Source organism: Aquarana catesbeiana, linkage group LG02, assembly GCF_042186555.1.
Source record: "Aquarana catesbeiana isolate 2022-GZ linkage group LG02, ASM4218655v1, whole genome shotgun sequence".
Classification (NCBI taxonomy): Eukaryota; Metazoa; Chordata; class Amphibia; order Anura; family Ranidae; genus Aquarana; species Aquarana catesbeiana.
Window position 1 is genome coordinate 160,743,897 of NC_133325.1, and position 24,031 is coordinate 160,767,927.

General features: G+C 42.6%; 1 protein-coding gene across 1 annotated transcript; it reads left to right on the top strand.

The window, feature by feature from the left end:
• Positions 1-277: 277 nt before the first annotated feature.
• LOC141126560 (galectin-1-like) lies at positions 278-595 on the top strand. Its single transcript, XM_073612486.1, has one exon. The coding sequence runs from the start codon at positions 278-280 to the stop codon at positions 593-595; it is 318 nt and encodes a 105-aa protein (XP_073468587.1).
• The last annotated feature ends 23,436 nt before the right edge of the window (positions 596-24,031 follow it).

Below are 24,031 nucleotides of genomic sequence, written 5' to 3' on the forward strand. Positions count from 1 at the left end.
ACACCAGACCCTTATCCGAGCACGCAACCTGGCAGGCTGCAAGAAAAGAAGGGGGGGACGAGAGAGCGCCCCCCCTCCTGAACCGTACAAGGCCACATACCCTCAACATGAGGAGGATGTCCACATGTTGATGGGGACAAGGGCCTCATCCTCACCACCCTTGCCCGGTGGTTCTGGGGGTCTGCGGGCGGGGGGCTTATCGGAATCTGGAAGCCCCCTTTAACAAAGGGGACACCCCCACACAAGTTTGTCTGATAAGGAAGCAGAATGGCAGATAATGTTTTTCATAAACTTGGGAAAAGATGATAAGAATATAGTGATACACTTCGACTCTCGTTTTGACCATGGAAAAGATAAACGCACAATAGTCTTGAACTCTATGGTGAACGGTGTCTATGGAGAAGAGCAGAGGGAAAGCTTCTTCCCCTTCCAGGAGGCATCTGATACCAGGATTTGCTTCCAGTTTGAACAAGACAAGATTATCATACAATTACCTACCGGAAATCCTCTCTCCTTTCCAGTCCGCTTTCCCTTTGAGGATATCTCATACTTGGAGATTGAAAACCTCAAGCCCAAGTTAATCAGACTAAAATGAAGAAGAATTCTGCTATACAGGAGCCGTCTGTCCCATGTGTCCATATCCAGGCTCTGTGAAATGACCATAGTGTAGGAAGGAAAGTTTATCAGTTTTGTAACCCCCTCCCTCCAAGCTGCGTCCTTGCTGCTCATGTAGACATACATTGTGCGTTGCTCAATTCATTTACTAGAAGTGAGTTTCATTTCAAATAAAATCCAATGAGCTCTAAAAAAAAAACAAAAAAACAAACAAAAAAAAACAAAGGGGACCACCAGATCCCTGCCCCCCATGTGAATTGGTAAGGCTACCAGCGATGTAATCCAATAAATCCATGCTCCTACTCCAGCGATGTAATCCAATTCTCGATCTCCAGCGATGGATGATCTCCAGCGACTCTAGCAAGGAACACGCACAGGATCCTGCCTCCACTGGAGGCACCCAGCCAATGACGCGGCGCCAGCTTGACAGCTCTTATGTAGCTGAGGGCAGGGCCACCTGAAGGGCCTGGTAATGGAGTTTTGGGGGACCCCAACGCATTTTTTTTTTAAAAGCACTAGCGCTAGCACTTTTAAATGACTTTTTTTTCCTATAGAAATGTCATTTTGCTCTCGGACTGTTATAAACACGGGAAACATGCGCTACTTTACAGGCATACTATAGACACCCACCAGGCACAAAATTTAAAGGAATATTTCACTTTTGATTGTTTCACTTTAAGCATTATTAAAATCACTGCTTCCGAAAAAACGGCCGTTTTTAAAACTTTTTTTGCATTGATACATGTCCCCTGGGGCAGGACCCAGGTTCCCAACCACTTTTTATGACAATAACTTGCATATTAACCTTTAAAATTAGCACTTTAGATTTTTCATGTTCGTGTCCCATAGACTTTAACGGTGTTCGCGTGTTCGAACAAATTTTTTTGCCTGTTTGCATGTTCTGGATGCGAACCGAACAGGGGGGCGTTTGGCCCATCCCTAATAACCTTATATCATTGTGATTATCAACAGTAACATTATCAGAGTTTTATTAGACTAGCTAACTATAGGAATAGACAAGTTAATACATATATGCAATAAATAGAGGGAATCCATAACCACCCTCGGATAATATTTATTTTAGCATTTATTTCAATTGGCACCCCAGAAGGCATGTGGGATTTATTTTTGCACAGGATCCACAATCCCTAATGTATTTTTGTCTTGAGTCCCTATAAGCTAAGGAATCCTGAATTAGAACTGAAAGCCTTCTCTACTGTGGACAAGATTTGCGCTGGTTCGTGAATTCTGAAGCCCTGCTTGAATGGTCCTGAAAGTTCTATGAAATATTTCATTGGTGAAGTGGAGGCGCAAAACCTGGTGAGATTTTTGGCTGGTATATGTGTAAGTGTTAACGTTTATTCTATTGCTAATTGCAAATTGTTTGAGGCCTGTGTAGCTGGTCAAGTGTGCTGGAGAGTGAGAGGCTGATCACCCTTGGTTATCTGATGTAGCCTGCAGATTGACAGGATAAACCAGACATCTTTGAGGAGAAAGTGGGAGAAATATAGATTTTTTTCTTATTAGTTTATTTATTTATTTCCCCATGTGAGAGTGAAATAGCTCTCTGTTCCAATAGAAGTTCAATGTGGCCTGCGTTCTGAGATAAAAAATAAAAGGTCTACGAAAAAAGGCAGGAAAGCGAAGATGGCCAATGTTGTATGTATGTTAACGAAAGACATTGCTATAGCAAAAGAAAGTCAATGGTATACTGAGAGAAAGCAATTATTGGAGCAGGTACAAAGTATAATTAAGAATATATTAGCAATGGTTGCAAAGGCAGATGCAAATGTTTGTGATCGCATTGGTGACTGAGAAATGAGTATTGGAACAGAAAATTAATGAATTAAGGGAACAGTGTAAACGAAGAGAAAGTTGCATTGCCTCTTTGAATCAAAGAGAAGCTGAGAATGAGCGTATACTAATACACTAATCAATGTTGGAGATGTGAATGAGGAATATTTAAATAAAAGTGCAGTAACTGCGCTTGAAATTGATTCAGGAGTAGAAACAGTGGAGTCTTCTGACAAGTCCATTGCTAGTGACTCCTCAGACAATGAAAGTGTAAAGTTTGTTGATTCCAATTATAGCAATGTTATGCAGCAATGTGAGTCTCCATCGCCATATGCTCAGAGAAGTAAAAGAAATGGGGGGGGGGGGAGAACCTCTCTCAGCTACCCGGATCATGCGAGGAGCCTGTGGGATGCAGTAGAACTGCCAGGACTACATACTTATGACAAGCATTACTCCCACTTATATCTTGTAAGTGTTTTTAATCTTTTGCAAAAAAATTTACTGTTTTAATACTACACTTAGAGGCCCCCCCTTGTTTCTTTTACACATTTTGCAGAGTTGCTGAACACACTCTTAGGATGGCTGCCTCTTTTTAAATCACCCCCTTACCGTGGGTCAACCTGGTTTTCACCTAAAGACCAACTAATCAAATGTACATTATTACAAACTAAGGGCATTGCCTCCTGGAGCGCCAGATACCCAATTTACCTCCATATGCTCCCAGAAGGAGGAAAAGATGATCCACACTCCGGTGATTGCTCTTAAAAAGTGTAATATTTATTGACAAGCCACAGTGACCAAACGCAAATGAGAACAGTTGACGCGTTTCGGCCTATAAGGCCTTAGTCTGGTAATGGGGTACAAATGTACCCCTACCATTTCACAAAAAAGTGTCAAAAAGGTTAAAAAACACAAGATCCGCCTCAGTGCGAGTTTTCAGCCGCGTGACGCTTTGCTTCTTCTGACATTTCTTATGTAACGGAGGGCGGGGCCCCCCAGTGACCCCACCCTCCTCTGACGCCCGGGGGAATTCACGGGACTTCCCTAAGGCTTTCCTTGTGTTGTCAGAGGGGGCGGGGTCACCCGTTTACGTAACCGGGTGACCCCACCCCCTCTGACAACACGGGGGAAAGCCATAGGGAAGTCCCCGTGAAGTCCCCGTGCATCAGAGGAGGGTGGGGTCACCGGGGGGCCCCGCCCTCCGTTACATAAGAAATGTCAGGAGAAGCAAAGCGTCACGCGGCTGAAAACTCCCACTGAGGCGGATCGTGCGGACGGAGCGGAGAAGAAGCCTGGAGGAAGATGCGGGACGAGAAGAGTGGAGGAGGAAGAAGATGAAGGAGAAGAAGATGAAGAAGAAGATGGATGAAGAAGAAGAACACTGAAAGAACACCAGAAGAAATAAGATGGAAGAAGAAGCCAAAAGAAAAAGAAATTAATAAAGGACTTGTCAAAAACTTGTCTCTTGTGTTTTTTAACCTTTTTGGCACTTTTTTTGTGAAATGGTAGCATTACCAATTCACACAGGGAGGGGCGGATCTGGGGTCCCCTTGTTAAAGGGAGCTTCCAGATTCCGATAAGCCCCCCGCCCGCAGACCCCCACAACCACCGGGCAAGGGTTGTGGGGATGAGGCCCTTCTCCCCATCAACATGGGGACAAGGTGCTTTGGGGGCTACCTCAAAGCACCCTCCCAATGTTGAGGGCATGTAGCCTGGTACGGTTCAGGAGGGGGGGCGCTCTCGTCCCCCCCTCTTTTCCTGCAGCCTGCCAGGTTGCATACTCGGATAAGGGTCTGGTATGGATTTTTGGGGGGACCCCACGCCATTTTTTTTTAATTTTGGCACGGGGTTCCCCTTAATATCCATACCAGACCTGAAGGGCCTGGTATGGAATTTAGGGGGACCCCCACGCCATTTTAAAAAAAACTTGGTACGGGGTTCCCCTTAATATCCATACCAGACCTGAAGGGCCTGGTATGGAATTTAGGGGGACCCCCATGCATTTTTTTCTTTTGGTTCGGGGTTCCCCTGTGGGGAAATCCCATGCCGTTTTTATCAATGAACTTTTATGTGTATTGTCGGACCGACAATTCATTATAGCCACGAGTAGTTTTAAATGACATTTTTTCCTTTAGAAATGTAATTTTGCTGTCAGACTGTTCTAAACACGGGAAACATGCGCCCCTTTACAGGCATACTATAGACACCCCCCAGGTACGAAATTTAAAGGAATATTACACTTTTATCGTTTCACTTTAAGCATTATTAAAATCACTGCTCCCGAAAAAATGGACGTTTTTAAAACTTTTTTTTGCATTGATACATGTCCCCTAGGGCAGGACCCAGGTCCCCAAACACTTTTTATGACAATACCATACATATAAGCCTTTAAAATTAGCACTTTTGATTTCTCCCATAGACTTTTAAAGGGTGTTCCGCAGCTTTCGAATTTGCCGCGAACACCCCAAATTGTTCGCTGTTCGGCGAACTGGTGAACAGCCGATGTTCGAGTCGAACTCATGTTTGACTCAAACTCAAAGCTCATCCCTACCCGGAAGCGATGACCTGGCAGTACTTCCCGTTTACCCAGATGTCAATGGTGCCATTTAAAAAAATCTAAATTTTAAAAGTTTTTAATGCTGTTAAGGGCAGAGGAGGACTTTGACCCCAGATCTCTTTATAAAGAGTACCTGTCACATGCCTATTGCTGTATCAAGAATGTTTACATCCCTTGTGACAGCAATAAAGTGCTAAAAAAAATTCAGAGCAACAGTGTAAAATAAATATAATAAATTAATAATTTAAAAAAATAATTAAAGTGCCTCCGTCCCCCCGTGCTTGCGCGTAAAGGCAAAGGCGTGCGTCGGTTCTGCACACAAGCAAACAGCAATGGTCCCACACATGAGGTATCACGCCCAACATCAGATCATGGGCAATAATGCTTGCACTAGACCTTTTCTGTAAATCTAAAGTGGTAATCTGTAAAGGCTTTTAAAGTGTTGCCTATGGATTGTAAAATTTACTGCATTTGTGGCCGTTGCACAGGTATGTGTGATTTTAAAGGGTATGAGGAAAGGAATGGCTGCACACAAAAATATTGAAAGTCCTTTTATTGCATCTTCCCAAAAAGTACAAGACAAACACCAAAGGATAGTAGCAAGTTAGGTTGACGCGTTTCACACAATTACCTTGCGCATAACTCATAACCTAACCATAACGATTTTAAAGCGTGACATGTTTTTTATTTATTTACTCAGTGTAACATCATCTTTTATATTCTACAAAAAATTGGGCTATCTATTGTATTTTTTTTTGCATCAAAATTCAAAAAAGTATTTATTCCCAAAAAATTGCGTTGGAAAAACTGCGGTACACATACTGTGTTACTTGAAAAACCCACCAATTTATTCTCTAGGACCTTTGCTTTAAAAAAATATATAATGTTTGGGGATTCTAAGTAATTTTCTACCAAAATATATTGATTGTTTCATGTAAACAAAAAGTGCCAGAAAAGGCCTGGCCTGTTACATAGTTTAACCACTTTATTCGGCCTATAGCAAAATGACGGCCGGGCGGTGGTTCCGTTATCCTGACTGGATGTCATATGACATCTTTCAGGATAACGAACCGGCGCACGCCCATGGGGGCACACAGCACAGTGATCGGTGATCGTGGTGCTGTGTATCAGTCTGACACACCGCAACACCGATCTCGATAAAGAGCCTCTGATGGAGGCTCTTTACCACATGATCAGCTGTGTCCAGTCACAGCTGATCACAGTGTAAACAGGAAGAGCCGTGTATCGGCTTTTCCTCTATCGTGTCTAACAGACACGAGTAGAGGAGAGCTGATCGGCTGCTCTCCTGATGAGGGGGGTCTGTGATGATTAATTATCAGCGCAGCCCCCCCAAGGATGCCCACATAGGACCACTGGGGATGCCACCAGGACCACCAGGGATGCCCACCACTGATGACCAGTGGATATGCCACCCATGGCCACCAGGGATTCCAATCTGTACCCACAAAGTATGCCAACCTGTGCCCACAAATGATGCCAATCAGTGCCCATCAGTAATGCCTGCCAGTGTCTCTTTATCAGTGATGCCCATCAGTGCCATCTATCGGTGTCCATCAGTGCCACCCATCAGTGTCCATCAGTGCCCATCAGTGCGGCCTATCAGTGCCCGTCAGTGCCACCTATGAGTGCCCATCAGTGCCGCCTATCAATGCCTATCAGTGCTCCATGTCAGTGACACCTATCAGTGCCCATCACTGCCGCCTATCAGTGCTGCATATTAGTGTCCATTGTCAGTGCCCATCAGTGGCACCTCATCAGTGCCGCCTTATCAGTGTCCATCAGTGCAGCCTCATCAGTGCCCATCAGTGAGGGAGAAAGCAAACTTATTTACTAAATTTTATAACAGAAACAAAGAAAAACTTTTTTTTTTCAAAATTTTCGGTCTTTTTTAATTTGTTTAGCAAAAAAAACAAATCGAATACCACCAAAAGAAAGCTGTATTTGCAGGAACAAAATGATAAAAATTTTGTTTGGGTACAGTGTAGCATGACCGAGCAATTGTCATTTAAAAAGCGATAGCACTGAAAGCTGAAAATTGGCCTCGGCGGGAAGGGGGGAAGTTCCCTTTATTGAAGTGGTTAAACAAATACACATCCTACCAAACTACCATAGCCAAACTCTTAATCTACACTAAATATAATCCTTAACTCCTGTGTGATGGAGATACATTCATAAAACTTGTTTACACTCCTGTAAATATACAAAAATAACAATCAGTAAAACATCACTCATGCCTATATTACAAGGTTCAGTAGGCTAAGGGAACACATTAGATATTCTAAGCAATATATTTTCCTGGTGCATCATGGCAGCATACATATGGGTTGTGACTCCGCCCCCACAACCTGATAGGACTGCTTAAAACGGAGTTCCACACAAAAGTGGAACTTCCGCTCATCTGATTCCTCCCCCCCTCCAGTGCCACAATTGGCACCTTTCAGGGGGGAGGGGGGTGCAGATACCTGTATTAGACAGGTATCTGCACCCACTTCCGGGAATAGACTCCCGCGGGAGTCACGCTCCCTCCCGCACCCCCGCTGTCTCCTGGGAAATACACAGGTCCCAGGAGATAGCAGGGACCACTTAGGACACGCAGCTCGACTCGTGCATGCGCAGTAGGGAACCAGGAAGTGAAGTCGCAACGCTTCACTTCCTTATTCCCTCACCGAGAATGGCAGCTGCTGACATCGTTGGACTCCTGGACAGGTAAGTGTCCGTTTATTAAAAGACAGCAGCTGCAGTATTTGTAGCTGCTGGCTTTTAAACATTTTTTCAGTTGGACTCCGTCTTTAACTATAAATCAAAGACAGACCCGGCTCACAGCATTCTCCTTTTTTTCCTCACCTGATCAAGACTGGAGTCGCGAGGTATCCCTTACCGCTTGTCGCCCCAACAAGGTTCAGCCTCTCCTGGGTGGAAGTCCTTCCTGTACAGCCTCTAAACGAGGCTATATGGTTGGAGCCCCATTCTGGTGGTCTGGGGGGCATATTTCAGCCTCTCCTGGGCGCAAGTCCTTCCTGTACAGCCTCTAAATGAGCTATATGGTTGGAGCCCTATTCTGGTGGTGCAGGCTTCTCAAAGAAAGCTTTGAACAAGCTTTGACGTAAGTGGCAGCGTTTCCTTTTGCTTTCCATATGCTTTTTACTTCTTTTCTCTGTGTTATGGGCGTTTGCCATTTCCAAGATGGCTGCAGCAGTGCAAGTACACTCTGAGCATGAGATGCAGGAAGTGATGCGGCCTCTGTGTTTCCTGGTTAAAGTTTTTCCAGGATGGTGATCTGAACATGCTCAGGCACTGATATCATCACTAATGGCAAATGTGAGTTCTAAATGGTTTTATGGCATTTTTGGGCAACAAATGGTGGAGCTCTCTACTCATGCATGCTGGATGCTTATGTGGTCATTGTTTACAGGTATGTTTTCCCTTTTCCTATCTCCTTCTCAGTGTTGCTCTAGGATCATTGCGCTCTTTATGGCCTTCACCTGGGCTCTTCCTATCCCCTTTTCTATGCTTGCTCTGGGATCACTGTGTTGGGCTCAGTTTCCACTAGTGTGACTTGTCACTGCAAAGTCACATGTCAAGCCATACCCCATGATTTCCAATGAGTACCGTTCATATCTGTGTTCATAGACCTTAAGAATACACAGGCACTGCTTCAAGTGGCATCAAATTGCAGCAAAATCTTGCGACTTTCAGGTCGCAATAGTGGAGACTTAACTTATGCTGTTTTTCATTTCAGTCTGCTGCTTTGCTCTGTTTCTATGGGAAACGCTGTCCAGCCAGACCACCCATTGCTTTTAAAGTATAGGGATTAGGTAAGTAGTGAAGATTGAGAAAAAGAGAGCCAATATCTCTAGTTCTGTAAGGACTACAAGATGGAGGAAGCCTTCTGACAGTCAAGACAAAGTCACCATCTAAGAACAGACATCGAGGCAATGTTGATTAAACTCATCATCTCACCCCTCATTATCATTGCTCCCCGTTTACAAACATCACAAGTTACCAGCCCTAATAGTCGCTGCATTTGTGGTGGAAGGTCATTTGCCTGCCAAGTTAGTATGTCAAATCTGCCTGGAGCAAGCACTATACAGCCCTGCAAGGACCTCAAGTTGAAGAGATCCTGCTAAAAGCTAGAACAGTCACCGTTCAAAGCGCAGACATACAGGCAACATTGATCAATATCATCTTCTCACCTCTCATTTTGTTTGCTCCCCATTTACGAACACCACAGATTATCAGCCCTAATGGTTGCTGCATTCGTGGTGGAAACCAGAAACCAGAACCAGTAGGTGGTGTCCAAATAGGAAAGCTTGCACAAGCTTTGAAGATTGCCCAATAGAGACGTTTTTTGCAAGGACAGCTAAGAACGCAATTGCCTGGGTTGAAGTGGAGGAAACTCTCCACAAGGTTAGAAAGTACTAATTTCCTTCACTGAACAACTGGAAAAGTTAATCCAGGAAGAATTGAAGGGGTCAGAGAAAAATGCCCTTATAAACAGGCTGTCAAAACTGTATACCCTGAAAAAGCTAGAGGTCAACCTGCTGCAGTCTAGCTGGCAAAACATGGCACATTCAAGGAGGCTCTAGTCCGAAAAATAGATCTAGATCTGAAGTGCTCCTTCATACTGTAGCATCTGCAGGTGCTGGCACACCAGCAATAACCAGCCCATGTGCTGAATGAGTCTTAATGGGAGTGGTTTCATAATTGTCAACCAGCTGCTGTACCTGCAGGACTCTGAGGAAAGTGGCAGGGTCTGCATCCCTTTAGACGTGATTCCCTTTTGGGAGTATCTTATCAAAAATGAAATTTTTATTGTGGTGGATGCCAAAGAATCTGACTTTTAATTTGGTGCAGACTTCTGGAAAATTATGTTTAGGGGGTGTTCTGTACACATTCTGTGTGCAGGGCACCTCCAGATGGTCATGTTTAATTGCATTTTACAGAAAACTGCAGCCCTGTGAAAAAAAAAAAAAAAAAGTGGTATAACCCTTTAAATAAGTCCGTCTGAAAGAAGTGAAGAGACATGGTGGTAACAGCTTTGTAAGAGCTGAAATTGGCGGCATACTCTGTGGTGGATGTGTCAGACATTATTTGATGTTTTTCAAGAGCGGTGTTCCCCTCGGTCATGGCAAGGAGTGCATTATGGCTGAAGCCATGGTTGGTGGATCCCGACAAAAAAAAAAAAAAAAATGGTGCAAGACACCAGAACACAGATCCAATCTATTTGGGAGTAGACAGGATACAGCCACCTCAAGGGTGACCGTTACCAGGTCAGGGCGAATATCATCTGACAAAAAAGAGAAAATTCAAAGGTCCAGCATACAGGTGGTGACTCCCAAGTAGACACAAGGAGGCAAAATCCTACGGACCGGGAAAAAGATTAGTAAACGAACTGGAGAAATACCCAATCTTCATTATTGAAGCCTTAAAGCTCTAAGGCTCCTGTCTTAAAAGAACAGCAGAAGTCCCTTTTAAGGATGCACTAATCCAGGGGGTGCCTGTGCAAAGCTTTACGCACACACCTAGAGGGAAAACCTTCAGGATCAGTGGGCCATATCGGCTATATTGGCGGAAGTTTAAGGGAGGTCCACTTTTCTGGTACAATAATTTTTATTGAAAAATATAACATGACAAACTCACCCAGGGGCATAATTCAATGAGCATACCGATCATATAACATTGACAGGTGGGAAGTCCACCTTTCAATCTCTTCCAGTCAGCCAGGCTAACAGAGTTGATGGGAAAGTAAAAAATTCTGTTCCAGTTTGTAGCTGGATAGAAAAAAGAAAAAAGAGCAATCGTGAAGGTTTCAGTTACCCATGGGAGATGAGGGTTCACCTTTTGTTCCTAGCAAAAATAAAAAATGAAAACCAGGTAATCTGTGCCCAGTGCTAAAGTTTAAAAAAAAAATGACAAGCAGCACAGGAAGTTAGAGTCGTGCAAGATGGAAAACCTCCAATCAATTATATTATCCATAAATCTGGGATTCTCCTGTAGGTTTATCAGACCCCAGCTAGAAAGGTTGGCCTCAGACCAGGCTGCTTAATGTCATGGGATGTTAAGCTTATGAGAAATAGTATTGAATTTCTTGAACCGAGTAGTGTTCAAAGCACTTCTGTCATTCACTCCTTTAGGCAAGAGGAGCAAGATTTGTACTGTGCCTAGGCAGCAGTGGAAGGGTAGAATTCTTAGGCTGTCAGTGGAGCTTCCTGTATCAATAATTGCAAATGTACCATTTTGGCTTAGGAGGCTCTCGTGTCTCTATATCCTACTCTTAAGCATTGAATCACCACTGCCCCTTCCAGTGATGACGGATTCGTTCTCTCATGGACAGTTTTGCCATCCAGCTCCAAGAGACTACTTTTGATGGCATGGAAGTATGCTCAGTGCAGGTAGTGCCTACCTTGTGTCAAACCAGAGAGGTCTTCATGAAAAAGATTTACCTAAGAATATGGGAAAATTATGCAGATCCCACACAGCAAAAGCCTGGAGTCCTTTATCACCTAAACCAGCCAAGGTTCCACAGTTCTTACAACTGGGGCAGAACAGGGGCCTAGGTTCAAATATGTTTAAAGCTCAAAGTTCACATTTGTCTGCACTTGCAGGGGTTTAAGGAGTCCTTAACCCTTAGTGATGCAGTTCTTAAAAGCCTTTCCATGAAGTTATAGGCCTCCCAGGAAACCATTGTTCCCTATGTGGAACTTGCTTATGGTCCCCATTTCTATCAAAGACTCATTTCTATCCTACAGAATTGACTACACTCTGCAAACCCTAAAGACCATATTTCTGGTTTCTACAACCTCTGTAAAGAAGGATGTCAGAACTGCAGGTTTTGCACTCAAAGAGCCTCACTTAACATTATACCCGGACAGAACAGAATAGTCCTAAAACTCCAGACTGCTTTTATCCATGGGGTGTCTTTCTCCTTCCAATTTAACCAGGAAGTCAATTTCCCGTCTTTTTTGGTTGAGTGGGAACCACATCCCCTGTAGGTTGAGCTAACACTGGTGACCTGCTTGGCAGCTACCCTTTCATTCAGGAAAGCTGAAATATGTACTTGGTTCCAGCATGGCTTAAGACAGGGTCAGTCAGCATCAACACATTCAGTCACCTCCTAGATTGTTAAGACAATTAAAAGAGCCTACTCTTCAAGGCCTTCCTGTTTTGGAGGTCTTAAGAGCACATTTAACTAGGGCAGTGCCAGCTTTGTGGACAGTGACTCCTGAGGTTATTTGCAAGTCAGCAATATGGTCCTCCCAGGACACCTTCATTACACTTATATAGGTGAACCCGGCTCGCGACAGTAAAATTTGGAAAACTTCATGGTGCATACTTGCGCTACTGATAATTAAACAGGGTCAGTCAGCATCAACACATTCAGTCACCTCCTAGATTGTTAAGACAATTAAAAGAGCCTACTCTTCAAGGCCTTCCTGTTTTGGAGGTCTTAAGAGCACATTTAATTAGGGCAGTGCCAGCTCTGTGGACAGTGTCTCCTGAGGTTATTTGCAAGTCAGCAATATGTTCCTCCCAGGACACCTTCATTACACTTATATAGGTGAACCCGGCTCGCGACAGTAAAATTTGGAAAACTTCATGGTGCATACTTGCGCTACTGATAATTACAACATTTTTCTTGCACCCTCCCGTATGGCGAGTTAGTCCCCATATGTATGCTGCCATGATGCAACAGGAAAACGGAAAATTGTATACTCACCTTTCCGTAATTTTCCTTTCCTGGTGCATCTTCATGGCAGCATACAGATACCTACCCAAATGGTGAGAGTTACAGAGAATGCTGTGAGCCGGGTCTGTCTTTGATTTATAGTTAACCAGTCCTATCAGGTTGTGGGGGCGGAGTCACAACCCATATGTATGCTGCCATGAAGATGCGCCAGGAAAGGAAAATTACAGAAAGGTAAGGGCAAATCCACTTTGCACTACAAGTGCACTGAAAGTGCACTTGGAAGTACAGTCACTGTAGATCGCTGTAGATCTGAGGGGAAGATCTGAAGAGAGGTGAAGCTCTGCTGATTTTATCATCCAATCATGTGCAAGCAAAAATGTTGTTTTTTATTTTCCTTGCATGTCCCCCTCAGATCTACAACGACTGCACTTCCAGTGCACTTCTAAGTGCACTTGTAGTGCAAAGTGGATTTACCTTTAGTAAATAACCCCCTGAGAGTAACATTTGAGAGCGCCAGTGACTCTGATGCATCAGATTGAACGTATTCTGCAAGTGAATTAAACCAAAAGACCAGTTAAACTTTGCTAAGTATTTTTCACTTTTAACTCTGTTTTGGTCAATTTTGTAATTTATTTGCTGTAAATATTTTCTTGTTTTTTCTTTCCATTTAGACAATAATTTAAACACATTAAACAATCTCTGAATATTCAAAAAAGAATCTTTGGCCCGTGAGGGCTACCATATCTTGAAACTTCTAAGAACATATTCTTTCTAGCTTTGGTACCACTATTTGGATATAGACTATACTTTGATACTTTGTTTATATTTGGAGGTATATCTTTATTATTATCTCTTTACAAGTTATGGCTATTTTATATTATAGTTTGGGCATACCAGCTGTTTGGTTTCCCTTTTGCGGTGCCTGCCCAGGAAGACTACTACATATGCGCTCTATCATCCAGGCGAGGTGAATGTGCTCTCTTATAATGATGTAATTTCTCTCATAGTATATGTTTTATATTACATATTTGACCTCTCTATAAAATACATTTTATTTATATGCAATCTTTTTGTCTACACAGTGAGGCCTTTTTCTCCTCCCTCTTTGTGGGTCCTGAGGAAGCAGACCAGTAGAACGCATTGGCGCACAGGGGCTCACTCACTCATATCATGTAACAACAATATTGTAATGAATTTTTGGGATTTTACCGGCCATTCGTTGCATATATGTGGTTATAAATTTTCTTTTTTTTTTTTATACTTGTTTTCTGTGTGTATCTTTTTATATTTTGTTTACCAATAAAATAAAGTATTTTATTAAAACAATGCATTCTAGTTTGACTTTAAAGTCCGATCAATTGTTTTCCTTTTTGTTTTAACGTATTTTGAGACTGTTACATTCATGTCTGGGCATGGCAGCAAGTTTCACAAACATTTCTTAAGGTTCGGAATACAACAGTAGATATTGTCAATAGTGTTTGTTTCCGTTAAAATGTGTGGTGGTCACTACCATTTGTGCATCTAAAGGTGAGTGAGTGAGGCTGAGAATGTAATATGTCACAGGTCCATGAGACCCTGCATTCAGACAATGCCCTTAATCTTGGTTAAATTGTGCTGGGTATTATTCAAGACTTCAGTCTTGAGGCAAAATGGAAATACTTCAAGGGACTGTCGTGTAGCTTGAGCTGGGGGACTATTTTATGTAGTAGCATTTTGTGCAGACCTGAGCTTATATTTAAAAAAAAAAAAAAGAAGCTTTTGCAGGTTTATAACAGATTTATACAGTACTGTGCAAAAGTGTTAGGCATGTGTGAATAAATACTGTAAAGTAAGAATGCTTTTAATATATATATTTTGATTGTTTATTTTTTTATCAATTTACAAAATGCAAAGTGAGGGAACAGAAGAAAAATCTAAATCAACTCAATATTTGGTGTGACTAACCTTTGGCTTCAAACCAGCATCAATTCTTACACTCGTACACTTGCACAAAGTAAGGGATTTTGTAGGATTAGATTCAGGTATCTGATTAACCAATTACACCAAGCAGGTGCTAATGATCATCAATTTCATATGTAGGTTGAAACACAGTCATTAACTGAAACATAAACAGCTGTATGGGAGGCTTAAAACTGGGTGAGGAACAGTCAAACTCTGCTACTAAGGTGAGGTTGTGGAAGACAGTGTCATGTCACAGGTCATACACCATGTCCAGACTCAGCACACCAACAAGACACAAGGTACTGCATCAGCAGGTCTCTCCCAAGCAGACTGGGGTTTTAAGATGTGCTGTTCAAGCTCTTTTAAAGAAGCCATAGATGCAGTGGTTGGCCAAGGAAACCTAATGCAGCAGATGAAAGACACATCAGGCTTACTTCCTTTTGACATCGGAAGATGTCCAGTAGTGCCATCAGCACAGAACTGGCAGAAACCAGCGGGACTTAGGTGCACCCATCTACTGTCAGGAGAAGTCTGGCCAGAAGTGGTCTTCATGGAGGAATTGAGGCCAAAAAGCCATACCTCCAATGCAGAAGCAAGGCTAAGCAACTCAAACGAAAACATAGGAACTGGGGTGCAGAAAAATGGCCACAGGTGCTCTGCACTGATGAGTCAAAATTTTAAATATTTTTCTGTAGCAGGAGGCAGTTTGTTCGCTGAAGGGCTGGAGAGTGGTACAATAATGAGTGTGTACAGGTGAACCATGGTGGAGGTTCCTTGCAGTTTGGGGCTGCATTTTTGAAAATTGAGTTGGAGTTTTGGTTAAGATTAATGGTGTCCTTAATGCTGAGAAATACAGGCAGATACTTATCCATCATGCCATACCTTCAGGGAGGCATGTGATTAGCCACAGATTTACTTTGCAGCAGGACAACAACCTCAATTATACAGCCAATGTCATTAAGAACTATCTTTAGCATAAAGAAACACAAGGTGTCCTGGAAGCGATGGTTTGGCCCCCACAGAGCCCTGATCTCAACATCATCGAGTCTGTCTGGGATTACATTAAAAGACAGAAGGATTTGAGGCAGCCTACATCCACAGAAGATTTGTGGTTAGTTCTCCAAGTTGTTTGGAACAACCTACCTGCCGAGTTCCTTCAAAACCTGCGTGCAAGTGTACTTAGAAGAATTGATTCTGTTTTGAAGGCAGAGGGTGGTCACACCACATATTGATTTGGATTTCTCTTCTGTTCATTTACTTTCTATTTTGTGAATTGATGAAAAATAAACTATTAACAGTTCTATTTCTGATAGTATTCTTAACTTATAGCATTTTTTCACACCTGCCTAAAATGTTTGCACGCTACTATATATGATTTTTTTTAACAAAAGTTGGGTTAGCCTTTAACTTCCATCTACCATTCAAAATATGTGTGTTTTCTGATTCCACTGCTAGTAGATATAATAATAGTATGATTCCACTGAAGCAATCTAATAAAGTGACCACTCACGGTGTAGTAGGCTCATTATGTGTTTTTAGCTAGCAATTAGTGCCGCATTGTTTGTCTGAATCCCTGATTTTTTTTAAGACTAATGTTTGTTCCTAATAAGCGTTTCTGGCACCTTCAGCGTCATGTTTTTCTGAGTGTGCATTTCTGGCACTAGCTACAGAGAAGTGTAGTTACAAATTAAAGAGACTAATGATCTGTTATGAGAACTACAGCAATCATCCTAGGATGTGCCACCAAGCTGTTAATTTCTCTACTACACACTCAAACTGTTCTATAATAGCAATCAGTCATAACAAAACAATTGTTTGTGCAGTCAGTCTAAATTTATGAATGTACTTTTTTCACATTATCTGCTTAAAATGCTGACATGTTGATTTATGAAACTAAAACTTCCCAAAACCTTCTTCTTCCATTTGTTGGTATCATTATATAAAATAGGATAATCATATTACGGTGCTTATTTTTGTGGAGACGAGCCAGGCTAAACTAAGAGAACCTTTTATGCTCATGATAAGAAAAGCATCAACCCCTGCCATATTAATGAAATTACTAAAATATTAATACATGGCATGAATCACTTCCCATCTGGGTTACTGTGATCCTCCACCACCAGGCTTACCACTCACTGAGTTGGCAACACTTCAGTCAGTCATGAATGCAGCTGCCAGGCTAATACCAAGAGCATTACTAATGCCTATGCCCTGTCACAGTACCAGCTCTATATTGCTTTTACCATGAAATTCAGACTTCCAGCCCTAAGTAAGGCCCTTGGTAATGCTTCCCCTGCTTATTCTGCATCCCTTGTAACCTGTAAAGAAACACAGGTCAGGCCAGGATGCTCTACAAAGTACACACAATTAAATAATTAAAAAATATGGTGCACTTACCTGATGTTCACAACCTATTTTTGAAAACCTAAAAGAAGAGAAAAGAAAAATATGTGCAGATGCTATTTATAATAAATACATTTAAAATGTGCATCACAGTGCCAACACCATATTACAAATAAACAATTAAACAAATAAATGTAAACTTCTAATCCAAATGAATAATACACCACATGTTGTTGTATTTCACACATTCCACCATGCTTTAGAAAGGGTCCCATCACCTTTCATATATTGCTCTCAGTTTCCACCATGGACCTGTGTAAATATCAGGTCAAGAGAGCTTTCCCTTTTAGGGGTCTATCATATTCCATAATGGTGTCTCCACTCAGATGCAGTCAAAATAACATGGTAACCAGTGGTTTAAATTTCCAATGTGTATGGCCCTTTAAGAACTCAGATCTTTAAGGAAACTCCTCATGGTGTAGTAATTTAAAACCTTATTATTTTATTAAAAATTGTATTGCACTTACAATGTTGTACCTAAAACCAGCGTGTACAATATAAATAGCATCCAGGCATCAGGATTCAGCTCCTGTGTCACTTACGGTTTCCAGCAACTACGTCACCTGGCTCCGCCCTATGCGTATCATCACAATACCACAGAACTTCCTCAGGGGATAAGATGATCACAAAGCACAGTGACAGTGGGGTGCCAGGCGCTGGAATGCTCTCTGTGCCATTGACCACCAATCTAAGAGGGATGGAACTCTCATAGCCAATGACTATTAATGCAGAAGGGGGGAGGTAAATTTCACTGTCATGACGACCAATGTTGGGGGAATGGGAGGTTAACTTTCACTGTCACCAATGAAGGGGGAGTGATGGGTCACATTTCACTGCCTGTGACTACAAATCTAGGTGGATTTGGGAGGGGGGGTTAACTCTTGCTGCCACTAACTACCAATGTAAGTGGGTTTTAAATTTAACTGAGATAACCACCAATGCAGAGGAGGGAGATGGGGGGTTTTACCTTCACTGCCACTGCCCACCAATGGAGGGAAAGGTTCATTCTCAAAGCCACTGATCACCAATTTCCAGTGACCACCAAAGTTAATAGTACTGTCACCAATGCTGGGGCTATTATTGCGTCCATTGACACCAGTGCTGGGGGCTATTATTATTTTTACTGTCACCAATACTGGGGGTTATTATTGTGTTCGCTAATATCAATAATGGGAGCTATTAGTGCGTACACTGACACCCATGCTTGGGGTTACTATTGCATTCACTGACACCCCCCCTCACTCGCTCCTGCCTCCTCCCTCTGGCGGCAGAGGATTTGAGCCAATCAGCGCCAACAAGACTTGCTAGGCATCGGTTAGCATGAGCACCTTTAAGGTACACTGTACAGTGCAATGCAAGTAAAGGGAGGCTGATGGAGCTGTGGACTTCACTACCCAGTATTCCCTAAAGAACAGAGAAGGAGAGATAGAACTTTTCCTGGGCAATTCTGGAGAGATCTGGGTCTTTTTTAGGAGGAAGCCAAGCCGTACAGACCTCTGGCCTTTGCTTTACAGTGCAGAGACCAGGGGCCATAGAAGTCTTGGCCAAGTGAGTGAGTGCAGACCTATCGCTAGGGTATCTGTATCCACACCAGAGACCAAAGGACTGAGACACTGAGCGTTCTCCTGCTGTGCTGGGACCCAGAACTGGAGGGACCCATTGCCGTGTGTGCCTACAGTCAGGAAGAGCCAGTGAGGACCTGATTGTGAGGTCTGAGAATTCTGGGGCAGCATATTGCCAAGTGATCTGGACCAGATTCTTGTGTATCAGGAGGGGTGAGCTGAACCATATGTGCTTATCTCAGCACTGACACAGTTAATGCAACAAAGACCTCTCCTGACTTAGCAGCCAATCAGCCATCCACTGCACAATCTTAAAGGGACAATTACCCGTTTACCTTCTTACAAAAGGGCCCCAACAATAGCTGGCTAATATTGACAATCAGGTGCCAGGTACCTGTACTCACATCTAGGGGTATTCCTTTGTCAGGAACATATACACCCACCAACTATTGGGACTGTATATGTAGTGTGCACAGGAGGACCTTTATTTTTGGGTTAGTTGATGTTGATAACTTTATCCTTCTTTGAACCAGTTATAATTTAGTTTAACATCATTACTGTTCAGTTTATTGCCATCTTATGGGTTAGTGTTCACATATCTTTAAATCTGTTCATCTGCCTGTCTATTGATTCATGCATTGTTTAACTAAATTGCCATAATACATTCTTTCAGTGTTCCAACCAGTTGGCCTATTTTCTGTGCAGTATTAAAGAGTGGTAGCATACTAACTTTGATATTGCAGAGGTGTGTCAGTGGGGTCCGAGTAGCTTAAAGAGTCATGGCAGAACCCATCGTATCCAGCGGCTTTTGTGGGAGTAAGCGCTACACTGATTTCGGGGATTATTATTGAATTTACTCATACCACTGTTGAGGGTTATTATTGAATCTACTGACACCACTGCTGGGGGTTATTATTGAATCTACTGACACCACTGCAGGGGGTTATTATTTTGTCACTGACACCACTGTTGGCAGTTAATTTTAAATCCAGTGACACCAAAGTTTGGGGGGTTATACCAATGCTGGGGTAATTGGACTCTAACTTCTTCAGTGTGCATTGCAATACTCTGCAAAAAATGAGGCAGAACCAAATTTTTTGGGCACTGAGGTGCGAAACTGTGCTGCTATTGTGCTCCCCTCTGGAGGTGTCAGGGGCCACACTTGAGGCCCTCTATAATTTTCCAGTTGACCACCACTGCCCCAAACGGCATTAAGCGGTACCATTCAAACCCTGATAAAGCAAATAAAGCCATGAGAATACACAAATAGTAAAGGCGGTGGGAACTTCTTAGGAGACTGTAAAAAATTCAAGATTAGAAATTGCCACAACCATCCATATTAGCCTCCCTGGCGGTATGATTATTTCGGATTTTAGGTGCTGAAAGCGGTACCATTATTTTGCATGGAAATTTGGCGTTTTATATTGTAGGTCTGTAAATCTTAACAATAACACACTTAAATCTGTCCAAACCAGAGTCTAGTAGATATCCCGGGTATGATAAAGTTTGAAACACAAAAACATAAATTATAATATAATAAATAAAAATAAATAATTAAAAAAAATTTAAAAAAATAGTAATAAAATAAATTTCCCCACAATTCACTGTCGCTCAATTCTGCAAGTGTTCTAATTTATTATCGCTGTTTTCTAGCTGGTCTAAAGCCACTTTTGACGTAAAGGGACACTTTTTGGTTGCTATGGACAATCTCCAGTTTCCAGGCAGAAAGAACAGTGTATATCATGTAAAACTGCATGCAGGGCATGGGCCAGAGCACTGGGGACAAAAGGGATGTGAAATCATTTCATACAGTACTGTAATCTGTAAGATTACAGTACTGTATGTGTTATGATTTTGACAGTTTTTTGAATTTGCCGCCAGGCTCCGCCCCCGTGCGTCGCGCCGCTCGCAGGGAACGGAGCCTGGCACGGAGAGGCTTCGGAGGAGGACGGAGCCCTCGGACACTGCGGGGGACATCGCAGGATCCCGGGGACAAGGTAAGTAACGCCACCCCAGGATCCTGCAATGCGATCCCGAGTGTGGCTCGGGGTTACCGCTAATGGTACTGAATTTTAACCCCGAGCCACACTCGGGAAAACCGCCAGGGAGGCTACCATAAGATCCTACCCACACTCTTAGGCACAGATGGCCAATCACATCCTCTCATCATGTAACCTAAATTATTCTTCAATTAAGGCTAGAAACACTCTACACAAATGCAATTCTTCCATCAGCCAGGGTTCCCTTTAACTATAGCTGAAGGCATAATTTGTCTTACACAAATAAAAATGTTTGTTTAATAAAAGTAGACATGTAGTGTAAACATTCAAAAATAAATTTGTTACAGAACAGCAAAAGTCATGCAGTGTCAAGGCAAACCTTTACTTTCGTGAACCCCAGAGTACTGTCTAAGCACTTACGGAAAATGTTTTTTTTTCTTTTTTTCTAAAAGAATGTAGAAAAAGTAACGTACTTTTTCCTAAGCCCTCTATTAGCAGTGGAAAGTGAAAATAACTGTACAGCAGGGTAAGAGAGAGAGAGTCTAGCTAAAGACTGTACCAACTGAAAGTGTGTTGCTTCTGGTATGGAAGTGGAATTTTGAGTGTGCTCTGCAGCCACTTATGCTCCCTGATCACAAGCCTCCAAATATCGAGCTCCAAACCAGCTACTGCTACCCTCTGTAAACTCACCCCATCACTCTAATGCCCCGTACACACGGTCGGATTGTCCGACACAAAATGTTCCATGGGAGCTTGTTGTTGGAAATTCCGACCGTGTGTAGGCTCCATCAGACATTTTCCATCGGAATTTCTGACACATAAAATTTGAGATCTGGATCTCAAATTCGTCATGCTGCAAATTTTAAAATCTTTTAAATGCAGCACATTCTCTTCTTCTTTATAATGCTAGAATAATGAAGTTGTTTTGATGCTGAAATTCACACAGAGTTCTGACAACCTGATTTCTTGATTATTTCTCGTGATCCCATGAATATTTTTTTTTTTTTCGTCAGATCTCCCTAATAATGTTTACAATTTTTGTTTATAGTGTTTTTTTTTTTTTTTTATCCAGATCTCCTATTTTTTTTTTTTTTTTCTAGTGATCTCCATAATTTTTTCTTATGTTTTCTGTCAAGTTACCACAGCACAATTATTATCTTGTATTTTTTAACCTGTTGGTGTCCCTTGTTAATTTGACATTGTCTTTTTCAAATGTACCTGCCTACTCACAAACAAACTGTCCTTTTTGAAGTTAAACACATATGCAAGTATTTATGAAAAATAAATAGCCATTTATTATGGGTCATAACAAAATAAAGAGGAAGGCAGCGCTGGAGAAGCTGGTGAAATTTGCAAAGCCTTTGTACCCCAAGCTACACATCAATTATTTTACAGTCAAAATTGTTGGCCTGAGGAGTGCTTATAATAGTGTGCACAATTTGGTCCAGGACTACAAGAGATCAGGAACAGCAGCAGATGGTATATATGTCCCCAGGCTGTGGTCTTACAACAGCCTGTGTCTTTTGTCAAACCAGACTGAACCCAGGCCATCACTCTCTTGTTTTCCTTCCAGGCTTGCTTCCAGGCTGTGGCTCTGGTGTTGGAGTTGTGGCAGGAGGAGGAGGAGGAGGACCATGGTTGAACTCACAAACGTGGCTTTGGCTTGTGAGTTCGCCCCTATAACCCTTATTTAGGGCTTGTAACATAACACCCTCACATAAGAGGCATTGGCCCTCCTCGATTTCCTGCATTTTGCAGGCTGCCATAGAGGCATAGTCATCTTGATTATTGGGGGGGTTCTGAGGGCCGCAGTAGCCTTCCGAAATAGGCCAAGTGCCGCCTCCTCCAGGTTACTTCCCTTCCTGGGACTTTTTTTTGGAAGGCGGAGGGGAGAGACCTGGGATTTGGGCAGGCTACTGGGCCCGGCCACCTCATGGCTGCCACTTATCCCCCGCCACCTCCTGGCTGCCACATTCCATGGCCTCCTCCTGGCTGAGACTTTCCTGTGTATGAAAAAGGGACATAGTTTTAGTTTTTGGTTGATCAATCACACACAATTTTCAGCTCATGACTGTTTCAACTTGAATGTTAATAAATAGAAAAGACTATCATTCTGACGCCAGCATTTTTCATTCTTGTCCCAATCATTTGTGGCTACTACTGTCTACTGATATGTAAAACACTTTGTAAAATCAGAAATTACTGATCAATAATAACATCTAGTTAACATCATTAATTATTTAACTAGAAAAATGTTGAACAATGCTATACCTGGCTTAAGCTGGGCTCCTCCACTTCTTCGTGGGTGGAAGGCCCAGGTTGGATGTCGGAAGCCTCAGCTGAGGTGGAAGGAATCCTTGAAGAAAGATTGGAGAGTGCTGGCCTGGGTTCAGCCTGGCCTGCCAGAAAATGCAGTCTGTCATAGTACCACAGCCTGGGTACATAAATGTCATCTGCTGCAGCTCCTGATCTCTGGGAATCCTGGACCTTCTTGTGCTCCCTATTATAAGTGCTCCTCATGCCACCAATTAGGGCCTTCAAATAGGGGATATCTGCCGTGGGGATCACCCGCTTCACAAATTCCACCAATTGATCCAGCGCTGCCTTCCTCTTTGGTTTATTGTTATAAAAGGGGTGGTTTACCTGCCACAGACAGGGAAGCTCCCTGTACATAGCAATGAATATGGGGATAAAGTCCTCATCATTCAATATATCCATTTTTTCTGCAAGACACAACACAAGACAAACCCTAATGTCAGGCTAAATCCTCAATCTAGAAGCAGTATAGGCCACTGATGCACCAAATTAAAATTGTACCTTCCTTCTAACGATCGGTGCTTCCGATACTCCTTCCTCTGCTCACAGATCATACGTACGACACATGCGTTACGCTTTATATACACTGCGCATGCATTAAACTCCGCCCGCCCCTGACCTATCTAGTATATTCCCTACCCCTTGTCTTTAGGCGCAGTGAGAGAGCACATGGCGGAGACAGGGAAGATGCCTGAGAGTAGCAACAATGACAAGGAAAGCCTGCAGCCACAAATGTCCCAATCCTGGAGGATATTTAAGGTCTCAAATATGGCCTTTATAGGGATGGTGGACATCTTCAAGAGGGCCAACTATGATGGGAAGCATACCCAAACCCAAATGTGAGAAAGGCCAAGATCATGACTAAAGTTGTGAAAAGTCTGCCGAAGAATTTTGAGGTACGGCGATCAAAGGATCAAATGAGGAAACAATGGTCAGACCTCAAATTGAGGGAGCAGGATCAGTACAGAAGAATCAAGAGAGTGCTGGTAAAAAAGTAAGTATTTTGTCATGTGTTCCTATTCTTCTTATTACATTTGTGCTGCTCCATGTGCTTTTCTTTATTGTTGTACAGTTTAAAATGGCAAGTTTCAGGTTCGTGGGCACAGTAATCATTCATGGTAAACATCGTTCCTTC

What these genes read in the sequence shown, in the direction of transcription:
- LOC141126560 (XM_073612486.1), top strand. Translation starts at nt 278, where the DNA reads ATGTTTTTCATAAACTTGGGAAAAGATGATAAGAATATAGTGATACAC.